This window comes from Calypte anna, chromosome 1 (genome assembly GCF_003957555.1).
Source record: "Calypte anna isolate BGI_N300 chromosome 1, bCalAnn1_v1.p, whole genome shotgun sequence".
In the NCBI taxonomy this organism is placed as follows: domain Eukaryota; kingdom Metazoa; phylum Chordata; class Aves; order Apodiformes; family Trochilidae; genus Calypte; species Calypte anna.
The window spans coordinates 189417444-189439230 of record NC_044244.1 but is presented as its reverse complement, the minus strand read 5'-3'; the positions used below and the strand labels follow the sequence as shown (position 1 = coordinate 189439230).

Here is a 21787-nt window from a genome sequence, read left to right as displayed (position 1 = left end):
GCAGATGGAAAGGCTTCAGAATTGGTGTGATATGGTCATAAGCAATCACGTGTGACTGAGAAGCTTCTCAGCACCTTCCCTCCTGGGTCAGCACCATTTCTGTTACTTGTCCCATTGCATCATCTAGCCCTGCCCAGCCTCTGAACAGCTCAGATGGCAGAGTCTGTCTGCATAAACTTTTGGTTGAACACACATGAACAATGCATAGAGCTGTAAAAAAATCAGTCTGGGAGCAGGAAGAGAGAAGGACGGTTTTGGATGGTTCTGAGAGTTCTAGTTGAAAGGGGAGAGGCCAGAGAGAAAGGGAGGGATTGCATAATTGTTGCATAATTGAAGAAACAACCAAATAATAAGTGGTGAAGGGAGAGAGAAATGGGTAAGCCCAGAGGTGAAGTAGTTTTTGGTTTTTTCTATAACACTCTTTAAAAGGATGTTGTTATAACTATAAAGCTTACACTCCTTGGTTGAATCTTATGTAGCTTACCAGAAGAAACTATATTCCTGTCTTGTCCCAGTCATTTCATAAGTCTGACTGTTGTACAAATCCGTAAGTCTGACATCCCTGAATCGATTCTATACCCGATGATTTATTCTGAGATTCTTAAGCATGTTGATATTTATGCTTTTGCACAAAAGTCTTTGTATTTTGGGGGCAAAAATGTAAAATCCCTTCATGCTAAATGTCTAAATGAACAAAACGTGTAAAATGAAAAAAATCTCCAAGCTGAGTATTCAAATACCCTGTAAAATGAGTTTTCAAGAGAGAGATGCAAGTCAGAGACAGAGATCATCTGATGAAACTTCAGCATTTTCTAAATCACTTCAATTTTAGCTAGTCTCATATTTTCCTTTTAGGGCAATAAATAGGTCAAATGAATTGCCTGCCTTTTTTGCATATGCATGAAACTGAGCAAGGTAACTTCACATCCCATGGTACTATCAGAAGGGAAAAAAACCCACAAATAAATCTTTATAACTATGACTGGAGACATATGAGACTTACATTGCAAAGATAATATACACCCTGTCATATATCATTTTGGGCACATATCCTAATCTTTTTTAAAGATTCTGTTACTATGAAAAGGATTTGAATCCTCCATTTTTCTGTGGTAAAAATGAAAAGAAAAGGAAGAGCTAGTTTCTTATCAAATGCAATCTCAGGTTCTGTTCTAGTCACAAAACCAAATGAGCAGCACCTGTATAATTTTACTAATTTTTGTCCCTGGACTTTTCCAGATACCTATAATAAAATTCTTCTCTGAGTTGCAAAGACATCATGAAACTGGGAAGGCAGATGAACCTTACTTCTTCTTCTCCAAGAGGAGTAGTTACAAGATCCTCTCCAAACTTCTTGCTTTTGCTCCTTTTCCATGCCTAAATACAGTTGTGCTCATTTACTGTCAGGATGCACCTGTGCTGCCTGAGATCACAGCCATCCTTTCTGTGAGCCAGGAAACATCCTCAAGAAGAGGCCATCACATCCTCTCTGACTGCTCACTCGTCTTGTTTACAAGGACTCTCTCTAGTGGAGAGAAGTGGATGAGACAAGGTTTCAGATTTTTAAGTGCAAGAGATATTTTGTCCAAGAACCTATTTGATCAAGAATTAATTTGGTTGCAAAGATTTTTGAAACTTATGAAGGTGAAACAGAGGAATAATATCAGCTACTTTTTCACCTTCAAGGCTTTACCTGCAAATGAAAAATGTCCTGTTTTGCACAAATCTGCAAATTTAACAACTGTGCTATATAAGGCTTTAGGGAAAAAATAAACATAGATTTGCTAGATAATAATCTAGATAGAGTCAGATTTTTTTTAAATGGGAAGCCAGACTTTAAGCCCTGACCTTTAGAAGACATCTGAATTAAGTCTGAATTCTCCAGGTGAAAGAACTTTAAACATAGTGAGCAACCTTGTTGGTCTTTATTTTAGTGAGGGCTCAATCTTCACTGGTTGATAGTCATGATGAATTCTAAAACAAAAGTTAGAAATTTCCAAATTAGTTTATTCTTTGTTATTAATACAATTATCTACCTGAAATTGTTTGAAAAATTTATTTTGACTTAGGAATAAGAGTAAAAATAAAAGCTAAAACTAATGGGAGGTGAGAAGGAAGGAGTTATTAAAATCAGAAAAAGAGAAGGTAAGAAGAGAAAAAGAAAATAAAAGACAAAATATTGATGAAGGTGAGATAATAAGCCAGATGGGCAGAAAATGAGTTATGGCAGGACAGAGACACATAAATATAACACGTAAAAATAAAAAATACATGCTTATAGGTCACCCTTGTAATAGTTTGCGAGCAACTTAAGAAACAGGAGCTTGCAAACTGATCTATGGAAAACAAATTCCTGCCTGACTGCTAGCTGAAGAAGTAAATGGAGTACTAATCCCCCAGAAAGGAGCACAAAAAGGGTATTTTCTCTTAAAAAAGGATTTGGCAAAACTAGAAAGGTTCTGTAGGAATATCTTAGCATCTACAAGTTCTGTAGGAATATCTTAGCATCTGGAAAAGCCACTTTATAGAGATGATGGGATAAATAAAGGAATTTGTTTTAGCCAAAAGGTAGATCAGACCATGCCTGGGAAGAGAAGCTCTGAGAACATATAAAGGTAAAAGGGCTAAAAGTTGGAGCAACACAGTCAGTCATTTCATTTGAAGAAGGGATAATTCATCTTCTGAACAGACTACCAAAGTCCCTCTTTGTGTATCTTCTTAAACAATACATTTTAACCTAAGAAATAGCTACCAGTCACTAGCAATGACTAGTTGTCATTTTATTACTTGTCTTAGAAAGTAAAATTACATATGGAGAGTAGAATGATTTTATCAGAAATCACGGAAGATAAAGACGTTCTTTGACTCTACTATGCAATATCAACTATACTTTATATATACTTGCTTATGCATGCAAAAATAATGATGCTGGAAAATTGGTTCACCTGCTGTAACTACACTGTTCACAAAAATACCTTAGCACTGAGGTAAAGCAATTTACCAAGCCCAAGATCCTAATCATGGTTTTCTCACTACAATTTTCTACCTTTCTTTTGGCAGTACCTCCATTTGTCTTCCTCCTAATGCCTCCAACATCATCTAGGAAGTTAGAACAAGTCTATCTTAGGAAAGAAAGGGAAAAAACATCAAACCAGAGGTAAGGACAAATAAAAACATTTTAATAGATCACAACAGACTGAGTAACAGATAATTTTCATGATATTTCCACCGTTCTCAGTAGTTAGTTTGGATTTTGGCAGTGCAATTTATTCCGTGACCTGGTTTGCCAGCCACCCCAGTTATTACCTTTCCAACTTGGCTAGTACATATTGCACAAAATGGTAAAAGCCATTCCCTATACATTGCTTGTCTGCCCTTTGAAAACTTAATTGATTTTATATGGAGGTTTCCACATATATCTCCTGGATGATGTGTCTGGCCAGTCATAAATGCTGCCAGGCACTTCTAGAAAAGAAAATAGAAAATCAAACCACTCAATTAGAGGAAATCTTAACTGTGTAGCTTTCTCTAGTCAGCATATTTGGAAACATATTAATTTAAAAATAAGGCTGTGATTTATGAATATGTTCATTTTACAATTTGGTTGCCAAGTTAGATGATAATGGCTCTGTTTAATCACTTCTTTAATGTATACACATGTAATGTATTTATGTATAATACTCTGCATTACAGCATGGTGTGTCCTCACATCATCAGAAGCCTGAAATCAAATTTCAGTAAAATGGATGTAATGCCTTTTCTGTCTAGTAGCTTCCAAATAGAATTAAAGCAAAGTCTGTAGTATTGGGTTCACCTTCAAGATCTGTTTCCTGTGTAATTCAGTAATCATGCAACCTTTCTGCCTTTATTAGCTTTCACAGAAATTATTACAAGTTAGCTGTTGTAAATACATCAAATGGTCTTTCCTGTGTGAGGTTCAACAAGGCCAAGTGCCAGGTCCTGCACTTTGGTCACAACAACCCCATGCAGCACTGCAGGCTTGAGGAGGAGTGATAGGACAAGAGGAAATGGCCTCAAGTTGTGCCAAGGCATGTTTCGATGGGATATTAAGAAATCTTTTTTTACTGAAAGAGTAGTCAGGCACAGGAACAGGCTCCCAGGGCAGTAATGGAGTCTCCATGCCTTGAGGTATTTAAAAGACCAAAAGGTGTGGCACTGAGTGACATGGGTGACTATTGAACTGGCAGTATTAATTTTACAGTTGGATTAGGTGATCTTAAGGGTTTTTTCCTTCCAAGATGATTCTATGAGCAATACAAATATCTGTTCTTCTCCTTAACTATACAGGAGCTTTGTGATTTGGAAAATACACTGACTTAGCTTCTGCACTATTAAAATACCTATACTATGGTTTTAGTGCATAAAGATATAGACAAATGCAGGACATCTTTCTTTTCCTTCTTTAGGCAAGAAATTAAATTCCGGTGTCTGGTAAAAATCTCTTCATACCTAGGGTCTTAAAGCAGCTCTCTGGGAAAGAAGATTCTTATCCTAGCCCTTCCAGTGTTGAATAAATTTCCTCTGTCTCTGTCTGTCTGTCTCCCTCTCTCTCTCTTTTCCCTTCTTCCTAGTTCCTACCAAAACAGACCCCTGATCTCCCCTGAATTCTCTATAAGATCTGTATGAAGGAATAGGAAACAATGTGCTGAGCTTTTGTTTTTTGCTTTTGTTTGGTTGGTTGGTTTTTGGTTTTGTTTTGTGTTTTTTTTTCTCATATCAAAGTGTAATAACTGCACTTTTGACCTTTGAATCTAGGAAAAATTACAACTTCATAAATTCATTACTTAAATTTCCTGTCACTAGGTAGGTTGCAGGGAACAAATATTCTATGCTTTCATCGACATGATTCATCAGCTTCTATTTAACCATTGGATTAATAAGATGTCATTGTGTCAAAAATGTTTAATTTTTATGCAGGATTGGTAGTAAAGACAATATGCCAAATAAAATGGGGTGGAGGAGGACCTTTAAGCTCTTCTCCAGGGAAAAAGCCTTGATGAAAGCTGCTGAAGAATGTAGATATTTGTGCAGAATTTTTTAAAGTTAATATAATTTTGAATGAAGTTTACATTTGACTTACAGAGTTCTATTTTATGAACTATTTCAATACGTCCTAGAGAGAAGCATTTGACTTTGACTAACTTCTGAATTTCATCATAATTTCAATTCACTGAAAAATGTTGTTTTGGCTTTTGGTGCTGACTTTGGATAAAAAATACTCCAGGATTTTATTTCTTATTCTATGGAATAAATGTTTTCCAGGCAGGTCTATATCATGTATTCTTTCATCTCAAAGGCAATTATCATTGAGAAATACAGGAAAGGGCATCACTCTTGCTATTGATGGTTGTCTGATAACATGTTTTAGAAGGACCGTCTTTCATAGAACTAATCTGACCCATCAGGTCACACACAGTTAAACCTTGTTTTCTGGAAAATTTCCAAATCTCATCAGCTTTATAGATCCCTCCTTGTTTGAAGAGGTGTACTGTGGGAATCGGACCAAGAGCTGTGTCATTTCCAGCCTGAAGGCAAAAGCCAAATCTAAGATTAAGCTGGGGGATACTGAACTCCTACTGTCTCTTCTCAATGAAGGCACATTCCATGAAACTGCCACTTTCGCTGAGTGGGTATAAAGTCTAACTGAGGGGGGAAAATACATTAAAATTAATCCCTTAAACAAAGACAGACATTGTGAAGATTCTGTATTTAGACAAGTAGACCCTATATCATTCTTTTCAAAGTAATTTTAGAAAAACTTTAAAAATTACACATCCATGCTTTCCTTCCCTTTGTTGTGTCAGGAAATTTCTTCCAACAGCCTTCATCCTCGTTACACTCATTTTTTATTTTTCTGTCAATCAAGATACTTCACAGTGAGTACGTCTTGGGCTGCCCACTTTGTCAGGCACTGCAGAACAAAGTAAACATTAACTTGATGCTACCCCAGTTCTCTCTCAGTATTCCCAGATGATTGTTAGGATTTGATCACTTTTACAGCTATAATGCTAGGATAAATATTTGAAAATGGGGGAGGAAGGGAGGGAAAGAAATAAAACACATTTATAGATGTCAACACTCAATAAAAATGAGCAAATACCTCAACAGTAAAGGACTGAAGCTGGGTTTTCCATTTCCATATTTTCTTTCAAATGAGAAATATTTTTTATTTTTGCTACAAGATTCATGTGATTGAGAGCATATCAAATTATGATCAACAAAAGTTGATTTCACAATCTGATCTTCACATTTATGCTTGAAATGGTTTAAGAAAAAATAAAAAACAATTTAAAAAATAAAAAACCTCAAGTAGCTATTTTTACCCAAAAGCAAAAATAAAATGTTGCTGAAACAGAATATTCTTTGGTCTTTTGACAGGCCATTTTTCAGCTTTCAGCAACAGATATCTTATAAAATATTTAAATAAATTATTAGCATTTATTAATTAAATAAAAATTATTAATTATTTAAAAAACATCATTGTTTTGTGATAATCATAATATTCTTGAGCATAATATAGCTTTGCTATCTAAAGGAGAAAAATCTAGAGTATGAAGGAAAATCTCCACAAGTTGTTGAAAGCAGCAGGGTTAAGGCCAACTTAATGCATTCATTAATTTCTTCATCCTATATCACAGACTTTGACTAATTTTCATTTTTCTCTTTGCTTGGTAGCAAAAAATGTTTTAACAAAAATAGTCTTATAACCACACAAACTTCAACAAATATAAGAGGAAGCAAGTGAAATAATGTTTATCTACCAGCAAAAAAAAAAAAATTATAATAAAATTATGCTTGCCTGAGTACATACGAAGAAAATAAACAGGAGCAATCTCTTCCTACTCACTTACAAAGAGTGTAAATGAAGGAAAGTAATACTGAACAGAAGAGAACTTTGAGGATGAGTTTGATCCAATGTTTACTTGCAGAGCTGTCTAAGGCAAATATCAACAAAATGGCTTCTTTCTTAATGCTGTGTTCAAGACTAAATCACAGCTTTTACATAATTGAGTGAAATTTATCCTTTGCCGTCCCCAATAAATTTGTCCTGCTGTGTTTGAGTTGTACCCTGTGCAGTCCTATTTTTCCAGCATGCATCACCTCTGCACTCCATTCAGAGTGGCATAATGAGTGGTTTCCAATGGCAATGAAAATCACCTTTCAAATTATTAGTTCATTTGGCTCCAGGCAAATTTTAAACACAGACTCTGAGCAATTGACCTTGTTTCTGAGTAGGAAGGCCTGATCCAAACGTCATTCTGGTCAATGGGGGAGTGTTGACTTCAAACAGGCTTTCAATAAGGCCTTCACACCACAATAACAGGAGAAGAGGAAATTGCATATGTTTTTCTCTGATCTTTCAAAAAGACCAGGGACTGCTTTCATATGGAAAATGAGGTAAACAGACATTTCTTTGTCTCTTGGGACAGACTGCCAACTTTTCCCTGGTTTCCACAGCCACTAGTTGTGGTGCTGAGTTGTTAAGCAAGAAAAGGCAGAGACAAAACTCCCGAGGTGCTTAAGCTTCATAGACCAGCTGCATGCCAACCATCATCATTCAAAATCCAGTTACAGAGCCAAATTTTTCCTCTCTACTCCTTTGTTCATGCATTAGTTCCTCTGGGGGTGGACATGAGCTAAAAAGATCCCTTAATTGCTCTGAGAAACTGGGGGACTAAACCAGAGGGCTTGTCTCTGCTGAGGCATAAAGTTCCTGACTGCATTATTGACCTGCTGTCTGTCTAAAAAGTTGATTTAAGAAGCAGAAATTGGTTTAAGGAAAGTTTGTTCAAGCTCTGTTCCTATCACAATGTTGGGGGAAAACAACATCTGTAAAGTCATCTGAAAGAACTAGACTACTATTCAAACTTCAAATAAAATGGTTTCCAGCACAACCTTTGTGATTTTTGTAGCAATCCATGAAGCTGAAGGCACTTGCTTCAGGCTTTAAGTGATAGCTCCTTAGTATATGAAGCTTCCCATCACATTTTCCCTTTTTGCCTGCTCATTCCTGCCACCCTGCCAAGAAGTGTTAACACATCTGTTTGTAGGGCCATGGTGTGATCTGGATTCCAGAACTAAAGAAGTTTTTTTTAAAAGTCGCTTGCAAGTGGGTGAAAAAGTTTTATTTTAAAGCATGACTAGTTCAGAGTAGAGCCCCACAAATCATTAAATTCAAGAAAGAGCTGAAGAGACAGGGAAGATAATGACTCCAGTGGCACATGTCACTCCTAACAGAGCTGAACAAGGGGAGTTACAGCTAAGACAAAGACTTGCAAAGATTTCTGACTAGCATATGTAAAATACACTACAGTAAGTGGAGATGACTGTTGCTTTATTACTCATATTTCTTATTGCTGGATTGCAGAAACTTTCCCCTTAAAACTGCAAGAGCTCCACTGACAATAGTGCTTGCTATCTTCCATATTTGTAGGACAAAAAACAATTCTTAGTGCTTACTTGCACACCTGAAGGTGTCCTAGATTAAACCATGATGCTAAATGTCAGAGGAGCAAAGTTTATGAGAACCCATCAAAATTTTCACATTTTTAAAATCTGAAAATCTTGAGTAAAGTTTTAATAACAAAATTTCAGATCAACTGCCCAGAATATTAATTGACGGCAGACAGATCATCTGTAAGTGCAGAAGGAAAGATTCTAACTGGAAACTTTTTATTATGAAAGTAGTGACTTATCCTAGGCTTTTCTATACCAGAACAAAAAAAGAAAACAAACAAAAAACCCCAACCAAACAAAACCCCCAAACTGTCAGCTTTATATGCTGCTGGAACTACCTAAACAATGAAAAACCAAGTGTTTTTTCCCTCTTCTTCCAGTCCAGCTTTGAAAAAGAGGACCCTCCCTCCCCTTGGAAACCCTTCCCAGAAAAAAAATATTTTATTTCAGAAGAGCCTGGCTAGTGCCTGAAGATTAAAGATAATTAATGTAGATTGGCCACAATTACTGAAGGCACAGAAAGAAGGTCCTCTATTAATGGGTGGGCAAGATCCTGAGTCAATAAAAATTGTAAGCCGTAGGATTCAACATTTTTTTTTCCTCTGTTTTGAACTGATATCTATGAATATCAGACATTGAGTACAGGGTCCTATTTGGAATGTTTATAAGTAAACAGATGCTATATTAAAATTATTTATAAAAATTATATGAAAAAATATATCTCTTGTGCTTGTTTACTAAATTCCTTTAATTTAACATTCATAAATAAGAGTATTTTGTAGGTTTTTTTTGTTTTTTTTTAAATCTTTCTGTTCCTGGAAGGGACAACATCCTTTATAATTTTTAAAAAGTGTCCAGAACATCAGACTTTGTTCATTTTAAAGACATACCTTGACCACTTCGTACTTCTCTGGCCCACTGTAAATACCATATGTTCTATTGTTAGAAAACATTTGTATAATATTATTCAGATGGACAACATATTGATCATCCTGACCAGACCATGCGAATAGTGATAAGATTCCCAGAATCCAAGTTCAATGTTCATTTGCTGAAGTCCAGGGTTTTGCTGCTATAAACGTGTGTCAGGTGAATGATACGAAGCATCAGGCATTAATAGCATACAACCTGCCTTGTCCCCTTTAACACCAACAGAAGTAGCCACATCTTGTTCTTGATACATCATTCATCATTTTTCCTGCTTCACACTCAGTTCCTCTGTCATTTTATGCTCTTGTCTTGCTCAGAGCAGCTCCCTCCAGCTTTTTTCCTTGTGTCCCTGTTCCCTGCTTTCCAATGCATGGTGCAAAGTTCTCTGCCATAAGATTAACATGCCATATGTTACCATCTGCTCCAAACAGTGTCCACAGGAAGTGGTAGAAGTAAGTATTCTCACTGTGCAGAATCAGGCCTTGAGATAAGCTTAACAATTCCCACACTGAATATATAAGCATCCCTTCCCAATAAGCAGAGGCGTAAGAATGGTTCATAGCAAAATTTAGATGAGTTATCAAAAGCAGTCAGGATATAAAATCTTGTGCTAGTGTGCTGCATAAATGACATTATTTTTGACAAAGATGTTATTCATACATATTTGTGAAGTGAGGGCTGCACAGTAAACCATGCCAAAGGCATCAGCTGGCACAGAGTACCTTCACTACATGGTGTGATGTAGGAGATTTATAGACTGTTATATTAAATTTTTAATATATTCATGCATCACCATACAAAAGAGACTGCAGTTATTTACCAGCTTTTGTTACCATGATGGAAATACAATTGCAACAATCTGCATGTAAGATCTAACTTTTTTTCCTTAAAATACTGTAGAACCAGCTCTCTGCATTTCTGTAGGAGGATGACAATCTCTACATACTAGCTATGGATCAGCTTCCCCCCAAAAGGGCTTTGAATAGTACGAAGGTTGCCAGAGAAGTATACTCAGTGTGTGGGAAGGACAATCTGCTTTCTATTGGTTGTAATAAAGCCAACAGCATCTGCTGCTGTTCAGAAATGCTTTCTCCACTACTCAATCTCCTAATAATATTTTTCATTCCCAGTTCATATTCCAAGCCTTCCATTACAAGTTTGTCTGTTTGACCTGGTGATATCCTAAAATTTATCATAAAACCTAATTTCAGAAAGCTCATTAAATGGTTCTGTCACTAGACAGTGACTAATGAAATCTACTCTTAAAACAGTATGAAATTCTAGGTATTTATAGCAACCCTGACAGTACAGGAAACAACAAAATCAGATGAGCTTTCCCATAGTCTTTCCCTTCAATGACAAACTCTTCTGAACACTGGTTAAAAATCTTCAGCTTTAGCTCAAATTAACAAAAAGAGAAAATCAGTTTAGTACAAAGATCTGATTTTTCTGGATGCTTGATGGAGCACAGAGATGTGAAGATTTGAGGAGACTTCTCTTGGTCACTCCTGAAACCAATAGCCACATACAAAGTAAGAAGTGACTGCAATACTCCATGGAGTATTAATAAAAGCACAGAAATTCTCCCGGACTTGGGACAACCTGAATTTAATATTACTCAGAACTACATGTTTCCAGTATTCATGCCTCTGAGCCTAAGACATTGTACAGGAACACAGCTACAGTTTCAAATCACAATTTAGTGCTCTTCTGCACTAAAAAAACCCCAGATAGATACATTTTCATTAGCCATTGATACTAATATAGTCAGAATGATTATTCTACATAAATACACTGATCAGGAGATTAGGAGAAATAAATACCTGTTGACTAAATTAAATTAAAGTCACTTAGGAGACTCCAGAGTAAACACTTTCAACAACAAGCGACTCTAGAACACACACAAACTGTATTTCAAAATTTGTTTTTAGCCATTATCAACATGATATTACTTCAGTTCCATGGGAATGAAATTATTATTTAGCTAAGTAAAAGTGTATACTGTTGATTACTGGCTGAGAAAAGAAAAACAACTACAAACCATCATCATCTATCTATTTTACCACACCAAAGTAGTTTGAAAGAATTAGTTTATGGAAAAAAACCAACTTCTTACCTTCAGTATGTACAGCAGAAACATAGGTCCAGTTATAGCGCTTGACAATGTCCACCATAGCCCGTGCTTGTTGTGCATCAGATGGCACAACTCTCATAAAATACTTGAATAGAGTTTTGTCACTTAAGTCCATGCTTGTGGCAGAATAAGCAATCTGAGGTATATTGAAAAGCTGCAACAAGTTCTGGACCTGGATAGCAACTGAGCTAGAGCCAGGTCCAATTACACCAACAATGGGTTTCTTGGAGTGGAAAGATGATGAAGATCCATCCACACATTTCACCATCCCTTCTTCTTCTTCTGAGGAAATAAGAGAGTCCCTTATAAACTCAATGCTTTGCTCCAGAGCCACAGCAGAATGCCAGCAAGAGTCCCTTATTTCACATCCTAGGGTTATATTTGGCAGCAGCGTGGGGTCCAAATTAATTCTGTCAAGGGTATGTAACATTGCCTCCACTCTCTGAATGCCATACTGCTCTCTTACCTCTCCACATTTCCTCTCATGAACCTTGTCAACAGTTGGTTGATGGTGGACAGAGAATAGAGCTCCAATGATAATATCACCAGGCATATGTGCAACCACCCTTCTTTCATTGGCCTGTGCAGAAACCAATAGCCCAAAGTTCCCACAGACATCTTCCTTCAATAATAGGATTGCAAGGAACAGCAAAAGGATCATTTTAGGAAATAGTTTAGGCTGGTAGAGAAAACATGATGGAACAAACCCAGGGAGCTGGTGAAATGCAGTTATCAAATCTTTTGGATGAAAGAAGAACTATGCTGATGATTAGCCAGGAGTTTGCTTATATTCTCTAAGGAGTCACCATCATCTCCAGGTGGACAATTATGCAGAGCTGCACATGTGATCATAATCCTCATAACCTTCAAAAATTAATAAAGAGAAATATCTTTTAAATTAGTTATAATGTCAGCTTTACAATCTGTTCTAAAACTGAACCAATTCTTACTGCTGTCAATGGCTGTAATGCATGGTCTCAGTATATACACTTGCTTATGTTATTTTTCAAACTGGAAAACATTCTTGTACTTCAGTGTTTCACAGTCTTAGGCTTTTGCTTCTACTGGTATAAATTGGTGTCTTTCTCTTTAACAATCTTTTTTAAAAACTCATTTGAGAAATGTTTTCAAAAGCCACAAAAGACAGTTAAGTAATTCTGAAGAAGAAAGATATTGCCTTGTCAAATCTTGTTTTCAAAATCTAGTTCCTTTACTTTCAGGCACTTTCTACATCACAAATGCATATGTCACTATAATGTACCCAGGGATGTGCTGTGTTATCAATTACAGTACTGGAAAACAGATGTTGAGAAATAAAGTAGTTCTTCAAATAGTCTAAGGAATGCAGAACCTTGTTCTTCAAATTGGTAGATCTCTTTTTTCTTTGCAAACCACAAAATCAAATAAATTAACTTGTAAAATAAGTTAGAATCAATAAAATAGATTTTGTTAATAATATTTGTAATTTTAAAAACAATAAATATTTCAGCAAAGGAACAACTCTAAAACAGCAAAGCAGTGAAATTATTTTCATTTTTATAACCTTATGTCAAACATTCCCAATAAGAATTTTGAAAAATCCTGGTACTTCAGACAACTATACAGACTTTACTATTAGAGAAAAATTAAGCACACAGACTATACAGATGCATTTCTGCCTAAAATATTTTATCTGCTATGTTTGCTGATAGTCTGCAATGCAATCTGCACTTGGCTTTAGTGTTGATGGAAACTTTAATGCAAAAAAAAAAAGAAAAAATAGCAAATAATTGATATCACTTGAAAGCGATTTGTGTGTAACAGTGGAATAGCAGCAGGATGCTTCTGGCTTTAAATACAAGTGCTTAAACAGTAGCTTGTCTGGGTCTCAATTCCTGCACATGTTATATCATTTATTTTTCTGCATCTGCCAATTTGATAGTAGAGAAAGTCAAGCACACTCTTGAATCTAGGAAGATGCTGAGCTAATTAGTGACCCACATGCCCAGCTTCCAAACACAAATTTCTGGGTCAGAGCTTGATCTCTGACATAAGTCTCTTGATGTAATGAAAAAAAAAAACCAAACCCAAACAGAATTTCCATATATTTCAAACCCAACAGATATTTCTAATCCAATAACAATCAATATTAATGCTCAGATATTATCCTGTGAAAGAAACCCTTGCCCTGTCCCTCTTTCTTCCTGGTTCAAAACCTAATAGCATTTTAATATTGAATTTACCCCCTACAATTAGGTCATTCAACAAAAATCTTCATGATTCTGGAGATAAGGCATTCAAACCTAAGAACATCTTTTTCCTTGAGATTAGCCTTGCTTAATTATTATTTTACCTAGACATCTATAAATCATAAACTATTTACAGAGAGGAAATAATGCAATAGTTTTAGTGAATATTCCCAAATGAAATCCCAACCTTTAAAAAGAGGAAATATCAAAATGGTTTTGTAATATTAATTGCAATATTAATAGGTTCATGTAATATTAATTTCTAGTAATAGAAAGTATTAATAATGAAAAAAGGTTCAGACAAGTGTAGAATACTCTGAGAATTTTTCTTCTAGCCTGTGAAGAGTTAGCTTATCAATACTGCAACCCTTTGCCACTAAGGAATAGCAGCAGTTCAATTCAGGTTAATTAGTCACTAATTACAGAATATCGCTACTGCTTATGTCTTCCAATTGTTTGTTCCATGACTCTGAAGACGGTACTGTATAATTTGCAAACAGTTCAAAGGATGAACTACAGAGGACATTTTTGCACAATATCACAGCTATTAAATTCCTATACTTCCAACTAATTTAATGTATTACCACTTAAAAAAAAATTTTAATTATGTACTAATTTATTAACGTGTGAGAAGAGATTGTACTCCCTTATTTAAAACCACAATGCTGATTTTTCTGAGTTTCTCAAGTTAAGGTTACATGTACAGAGCACAACTACATCTAGGCAAATGCCAGCTCTGCCTCAGTCTGTAACTAGATATACAATTAGATGCCTTTTTATAACCTATCTGTGTGTGCAGCTGCCTATGTACCAATAGAGTTCAGAGGACTGGAGTGAATTTGTGACACACAAAAAATAATCCAATTTCCATCCCTCAATTTCATTCCACAACAGAAATCAACCAGGTTTCTGGTCAAGTTTAGTAATACTGTTCTTGGTCTTAGGTCTATGGATTAAATAATTTCCATAAATAATATATGAGAAAGAAGGGGCAGCAAGGCCATTTCAATTTTCTTCATTCTAAAGAAGAGCTGTTTGATCTTCTCTGTCTACAGTTGCATCTATCAGTATAAAATTACACGGTAAAGAATGAAGTCAAGTTGAAGGTCTCCTTTATATTTCTGGATACATAATAATAGCAGATCTCATGGCTACCAGGCTCTTATGTCCCAAAAGCAAGTTCTGAAAACAATCAAATCCTTCCACTCCATGACATACAAGGGAAAAGGAGCCAGATGCAGACTACAGTTACTACAGTACTGATGAAATTTCTTCACATACTGCACTGTACTAAAGTGAAAGTCAATTGACTTGGAACTTACAGAGCTGTTACTAATTATACCAAGAAAACTTATATTTTATATGCATATATTTTATATTATTAGGCTTAGATACATATCTAAAGCATCTGAAGTCAGTGCTTTGTATGGACTTTAATGATGCAGTAACACAAACTGGAACTTTTATTGACATGGATAAGTGAGCCTGCTAAATTTCAGTGTATTTGTATAACAGGGATCTGGTCCTATGGGTCTTATCTTGCTTATTTTTAGAATAGTTGAGATGGGAAAGCAGGTCAAGAAGTTACTTTGTCCATACAATCTGCTTGAAGCAAGTTCAACTAAACAAGGTTTCTCAGCTTCACTTCCAGTCTAGTCCATATTTTTAAGGAAGGAGACCCCACCTCTCTGGGCAAGCTGTTCCAGAATTTGACCACAGCCACAGATAAAAGGATTCTTTTTTATATATTTAAATAGAATTTCCTGTGTTTCAATTAATTCTTATTGCCTGTCATCTTTCCATTGGATACAGCTCGTTAGGGCATGAGAAGATGCCATGGCAGCAATTTGGCAATGAAACCCATTTTAGGCCAAAATGTCCGAGCACAGACCTGATAGATTAAGCACACCAATTACTTTTTCTGGAGAACATCATCCTGAAATGAAGATGGCTAAGGGAACTGTTCAAATACACAATTTTACTGCACTGATGTCCCAAGGGAGTCACATGCAGTTCACTCCACATTTTTATTGCTTTTCTTTCCTACTACAAGAAGTTTATTATTACAAGTAAGATGAGTACTAAAATAAAATCAAATGAAATTTCATAAGCATAAATTTAATTCCTGCTTAAATTGTTAACCCTTAAGGGAGCTTGACATGTTTCAGACTGAGCACAGATGTATCAGCAGCATCAAAGACAGTGAACTCTTGAATGCATGCATAAAGTAATTAGAATTGTTTCCTAAAAACAATTCAGCTGCATTTTTTGCTTTCAATGATGGACAAGCAAATCAACATGCACAGCACTTAGGGTCAAATTTACTTTTCACAGTGTTCTATTTCTTCAGCATCAAGGGAGTTATTCCTAATTTACTGCAACACAGGCAAAATGGAATCAGGCACTCAATTACAGATGTATAAGGGTTTCTAGCTTATTTCAGTTATGTCTCTAACTCTAAATTAATACTGAAATTGCATGCTTTAACAGTAGATGGAAGAAACTTTGGTCTCAGTCTTCTAATGCACTAACTGCACACTCAGAGCAACTGCAAAAGTAATAAGACAGAGAGATAATTCTATCAGTCCTTTTCTTAGTCTTACCCAAGACAAAAATGTAAGGGCTACCCAGATAAATGACAGCACAGATCTGATGAAGCACTCTACATATTCCTATATCCTCTGCCCTGTCTGGTAGTAAAAACTTTATGCCAGTCTCTGTCAGGAGAAATTCTCAGCTGTTCCTTTAGGGCATGGTTCCAGCTACTTCATGTTGAGGTTTAACCGAGTAGAAAATGAGCAGCTGTAATATTCCATGAAACATCACACAACCCTGAAAATTATTTATTTCAATCTCAAATGCAAGTTTATCCATAATTACAGTTTGTACAGATCAAAAGAAACAAAAGGGGCCCTAATATCTAACAGCATTCATTAAATCTTGATCAAAAATCAAACTATGAACACCAGTTCACAAAGGGCTGATTTTCCACTATATATGTGGCTGATGGTTTATTGATGGGGCACATGTGACTTTTCCCAAGGGTTTCTACCACCACAGGTGTAAGTGTGTTTAAACTTCAGTAATAAATCTCTTTCCCCTTCTGACTTAGGTTATTATAGCAGCGCCCACTAGTGACCTCAGAGTAAAGGACTTGTCGTTTTGGCTATCTGAATTCTCTTGGTTGTGTGGCTTCTTATAGGTAAAACACAAGCCCGGCAAAGGGAAGTTTTTATTTAGCCTACAAAATATTGTATCCAGGAAAAATCTGAAGAGAGAGAAAAAGTGATACTTTCATTCAGGTTTTTCTTTTCCGAAGGTTAATACCTCACTAAAGGATTTTCAAAATCAGAGCAATCTCAAAAACTTAGACACTTCCCTTACATTGATATGTACTGACATATTTTATTTATCTGCTATGTTTGCATAGCCTACAGCCATGTACATGCTGATTAAATTCTTTCCAGGAATTCATTTACAGTACATACTGCAATTAGTTTAATACCATCGAATATGAGATAATATACATTGATACAGATATGGATCAAATCCATATATACTAAGGCACTAACCAAGGTTTCATCACCAAAGAAGGTAAAACCTTAGCAATCAGCAACTGAATTACTGGTCCAGAGCTGGATGTGCCACTTACTGCACAGTGAGGATCTTTGGATAGCAAAAGATGGAACTGTTTTAAAAAAATTTAGAATTTATGTAAGAAGAAAGACCTCCTGGCTCATCTTGGTGAGGACCAACATGAGGAAAAAGTGTACCTTCAGGATGCTATGGCTTTGCTCAGTTCTGCTGGCTGTTGGCACTGCAAAATGTTAAGCATATTCAAGCTGTTCTGGCAATATACCTCTCCCTAGAATTAGAGAGGCTGAGGTTGCAGGAGGTCCCACACACCCACTCCTAAGAGGTAGTTCAGTTTCATCACATAAAACCTGATGCACTCAAATGGTCTTTAGTTGGAAAATATGAATGTGAGCAGACTGTACTGGTCTGAGATTTCTACTGCATTCAAATTTTCTGTTCACTAAAAAAAAAAAAAAAAACAACAAACAAACAAAAACCCAAACCAAAAGAAAACCTCCATAAAATTTAAAAATATCAAACAACCATTAGTCACTGCATTACTGGTTCTTTGAATTCCAATGGTCATTGGATGAAGCTTCTTGACAAAGGAAACCATCCTATAATGCAGGAGACACTATGAACCAGCTTCTTCTAATTCCACTTAAAAGCAGGAGGAAACTAAGTGTCACAGAAGAATCACAACTCTTTGGCCAGAAAAGCCACTGAAAATAAGAGACAAGTCTAACTTCACATATCCATAGCTAATAAACACAAGATACTATAATTAGCAATCCTAGGAAGTTCTTCCCCATATTATGTCTCACACACACTTCTTGGTTGAGGAAACATTTTTTATTTTAATTTTTAGGTGCTAGGCTTCCCAAAACTTGCAATGATCTCTGCAATCCCGCTAAATCTACCACTTATTGCTGCTGTGAGCAATAACCTGTTATACCATGCAATGCAGGAACTAATAGCTCTGGTTTGATTTCCCTCTAAATCTAGACATTTTATTTATTTCACAGACTGTATGATCTGGAGGAGGTGATGAAGAAAAAGGAGTAGAAATTCCAAACATAATTTGCTACCAAATTACAAAAGTCGTGTTACAATGGCATTCCAGTACTACCATTATACCAAAAAAAAGCTGTAAATATATTGGTAAATAAAATAACAAAGAACTTATACAGAGACACCCAAAATGCTCTGATAATTTGAGTAATGGTTAACCCTGAAATTATTTAGAATAAATATTAGCATGTAGCTCAAGTATTTGAGAATGCACAAAATATTAGTACATGATAGAAATGTTTAGGAATACAGTAATAATAATAATTAAAAAGTAATAGAGAACTAAAAGAGCCTAACATTTAACTCCTTTATACACATTATCTTCTCAATATTGTTTCTAGTGGTGTATTTTCAAGATGGTCCTCCACCACTCTGCTTTCAAGTTGGTCCCTAGCTTTGTCCTCAAGACCAGAAAAAGGTTCATCCTCCTCCTACACCCGGTCACCCATACTGACATCAGAAAGCCCTTTTCGAGGTGGTGGTCAGCTGGAAGTGGGGCTACCGGAGCAGAGGAGCCCCGGGATGCGAGGCAGAGGGCAGCGGGCAACTGCGGGGAAGGGGGAAGCGAGGAGCGGGCAGCGGAGTCCGCGGGCAGCAGGGGCCGGGCAGCGGTCGCTGTCCCTGGTGCTGAGCACCGCCCGCCGCCAGCCTCCACATCCTGGGAAGATTTAGGGAAGGGTAAGCAAAGAAAAAAATTAAAAATCAACCAGTAGTAAAAAATTGCCGCGGTGGTCACATTTGCCATGCACGACCACATTTTTTACAAATAGATTAAATTTGCAGAGCTGGGGCTCAGAGGGAACACGAGGTTAACTCTCAGAGTGTATGTACCTGTGCTGCTACAAGTAAGTGGCCGTGCATGCAGGCGTGTATGTTTGTGTACACTGGTTCTCAGGTTTCTGTCTCTCTGCTTTGGATAGTTGTATCGCTGTCCCTCTCAACCCTTAATGAATAATTTTTGTATGTGGAGACATTAGCTTCAATTATTAAATAAGGAAAACGCAGGACGCACTGAGCAGAGCCCAAGTGATTTGTCCCAAGGTCACACAGAAAAGTCTTTGGCTGAGCTAAGCCTGGCTGTCTCTGGAAAACAAACACATCCCTGTTTCCATGATCCCTTCCTGGCAAGTCAAATCCCCACAGCTGAACATAAGGACTATATCACACACACCACCAAGCCCAGGTATTACAGTACCCCATTCCCCCCACAGCCCCACAAGTATCCTGCTCCTGGGGACGAAGGGTCAGTGTCCACTGCCCTCCAGAGTCCCAACCTGCTGATGCCCTATGAATCCCTGAAGGTGCACATGCCAGCTTTCTGCCCTCCCCCAGAGACATTCTTGTCCTCCAGCAACCAGGGCACAGAGCAAAATCAAGAGGAAGAGAGGTAGGGAGGGGAAAGTGTTCGTCCTGCATCCACAGGGTTTCTGTCCACAACCCAGGGCATATAAACCCCCTTTCCCACCTCTCAACATTACCTTATCAGTGGCAGCAATTGCTTCTTCCTACAGTGTTGGCAAATAGGTTCTTTTGATGGTAAAAATCAAAACGAGTATGGATAGGCACCTCCTATTTTCAGCCACAGCAGAGATATCATTCCTCACACAGACCTTCTGGAGCTGAATAATCCTCAAATGCCTCTGCAAAGATCACCAGCAGGTGAGCCCCCACTCGGCTAGCGTTGTCACTCCTCCAGCTATAGGCACATCCTGTTTTCTTCCCATCACAGGGAAATGCTGAGGACAGAATATCTTAACCTAAGAATGCATGCACATACACGCATGCCGCGCAACACGCTGTTCTCAGCATCACCCAAGTCTCATTTGCAAGAGGCGTGAATGATCCCTGGATTTAAGGGGGGTGGGGGGCTGGGGGGCAGGCATGAGAAGCATGAATAAACAATGAAACAACAGACAGGGTTTTTTTTTTTCTCTGTCACCCCTTTGATCTTCCTAAATATTTGCTGCAGCTTGACCCACCCGCTTAAAATCCTCCACCCCTCCTTGCATATGCACGGTAGCAACCTCTCTGTATTTATAAGAGACTAACCTTGCATTCCACCCTTCAGGTGCTCTGAAGGTTGCAAAGTCCCTCTATAAACCGACACCTCCATCAAGCACCACCCTCCTCCCGCAAGTAAGAAAGAAACACAAGGTTCAGAACAGCATCATACAAAATGGGGAAGGAAAAAAAAAAAAAAAAAAAAAAAAAGCATGCAATAGCTGCTTCAGGAGGGTCTTTTAAAAAACCGAGGCACGGTCAAGAGTTTACCACCGCGGGGGCTTGGTGGCCTTTTATGAACTGGCTCTACCAAAGTTTTCCCGTCCCCCCGGGGCTCTCTGCAAGGCGGTCCGGACGCTGCCGCATCTGCGGGTGCGGGGATGGGGGGCGAGGGGGCACTCTGCACCGGGAGAGCACCGGGTTTCAGCGCAACTTTTTAGTGCCACCAAGTGGCATAGACCCCTCTAGGAAACCAAGCAGACTGCCAGCCCTGGGCTCTGCCTGCTGCTCCTTGGCAAGCGGAGAGAGGGGGACGCGAGAGCAGCGACCACCCCCTGTACACTTACGAATCACACACACACAGAGATATCAGTCCGAAAGGAAACTGCTTGCCACTGGAAGGACAGGTTGCGCTCTCCAGCCCTCGCCGCTTCCCTTGGCTGCAGTACGACAGCTCCGGGCACGGCAAGATGCGAAGCGATGCCCATGCCAAGGACAGCCCGCGGGACGTGTCCCTCGCTCCTCTCCCCCGCGGACTGCCCCGACCTGTGCCTGTCCCCCGCTCCTCCCCACGGCAGGTGCCACCTGCCGCCACTCTTCGCTCCCAGCTACCTCCCCCACCCTCCCCGTCCCACCTCTGCCCAAGGCTCCCCGGACCCACGGGCGCTGCAGCTCCTTGCCACCCCCAGACTCCTCAGCCAGAATCCCTGGGCCGTTCCGGCAGACCCACGGATAGGCTGTGTTTGTCTCTCTTCTGCCCACACGTTCGGTACTCTCCCACCCTTCTGTTTTCCCACCTTCCTGCAAACCCCTCAGCACCTGCTAACTACCTGCTAAAAGCCCCAGCACCTGCTAACTACCTGCTCCCCACAAGTACACCTTTCTTCGATTAACCCTTCCCTCCCTGAGTCAGCCAAGGTTTTACCTTCTCCGGCATCCCTCCATCATCCCAGAGCTTCCCCTGTTCCTCCCTCCTTTTCTCCTCCCCCCTCCCACGGCTCAGCCCTACACACCGAGGCTCTCGGTTTCATTCAGTACTCAGCTGTCCCGCTCCTTCCCCCGGGGTGGGCAGTGACCTGCGGCACCAAGGCTCGGAGAGAGGGCTGTGAGGCTGTGGGGACTCGTGTGAAGGTGGGAGGGGTCCCAGGTA

The 21787-nt window shown here is 38.4% G+C and overlaps 1 protein-coding gene across 3 annotated transcripts in view; it reads right to left on the bottom strand.

The window, feature by feature from the left end:
* Positions 1-12203, bottom strand: part of GRM5 (glutamate metabotropic receptor 5) — a 240981-nt gene extending 228778 nt beyond the window's left edge. For all 3 annotated transcript variants that reach the window (XM_030460975.1, XM_030460985.1, XM_030460993.1), the window contains exon 1: positions 11525-12203. In XM_030460975.1, the coding sequence (XP_030316835.1) occupies positions 11525-12203 (679 nt within the window). The remainder of the gene's footprint in view (positions 1-11524) is intronic.
* Between the last annotated feature and the right edge of the window lie 9584 nt (positions 12204-21787).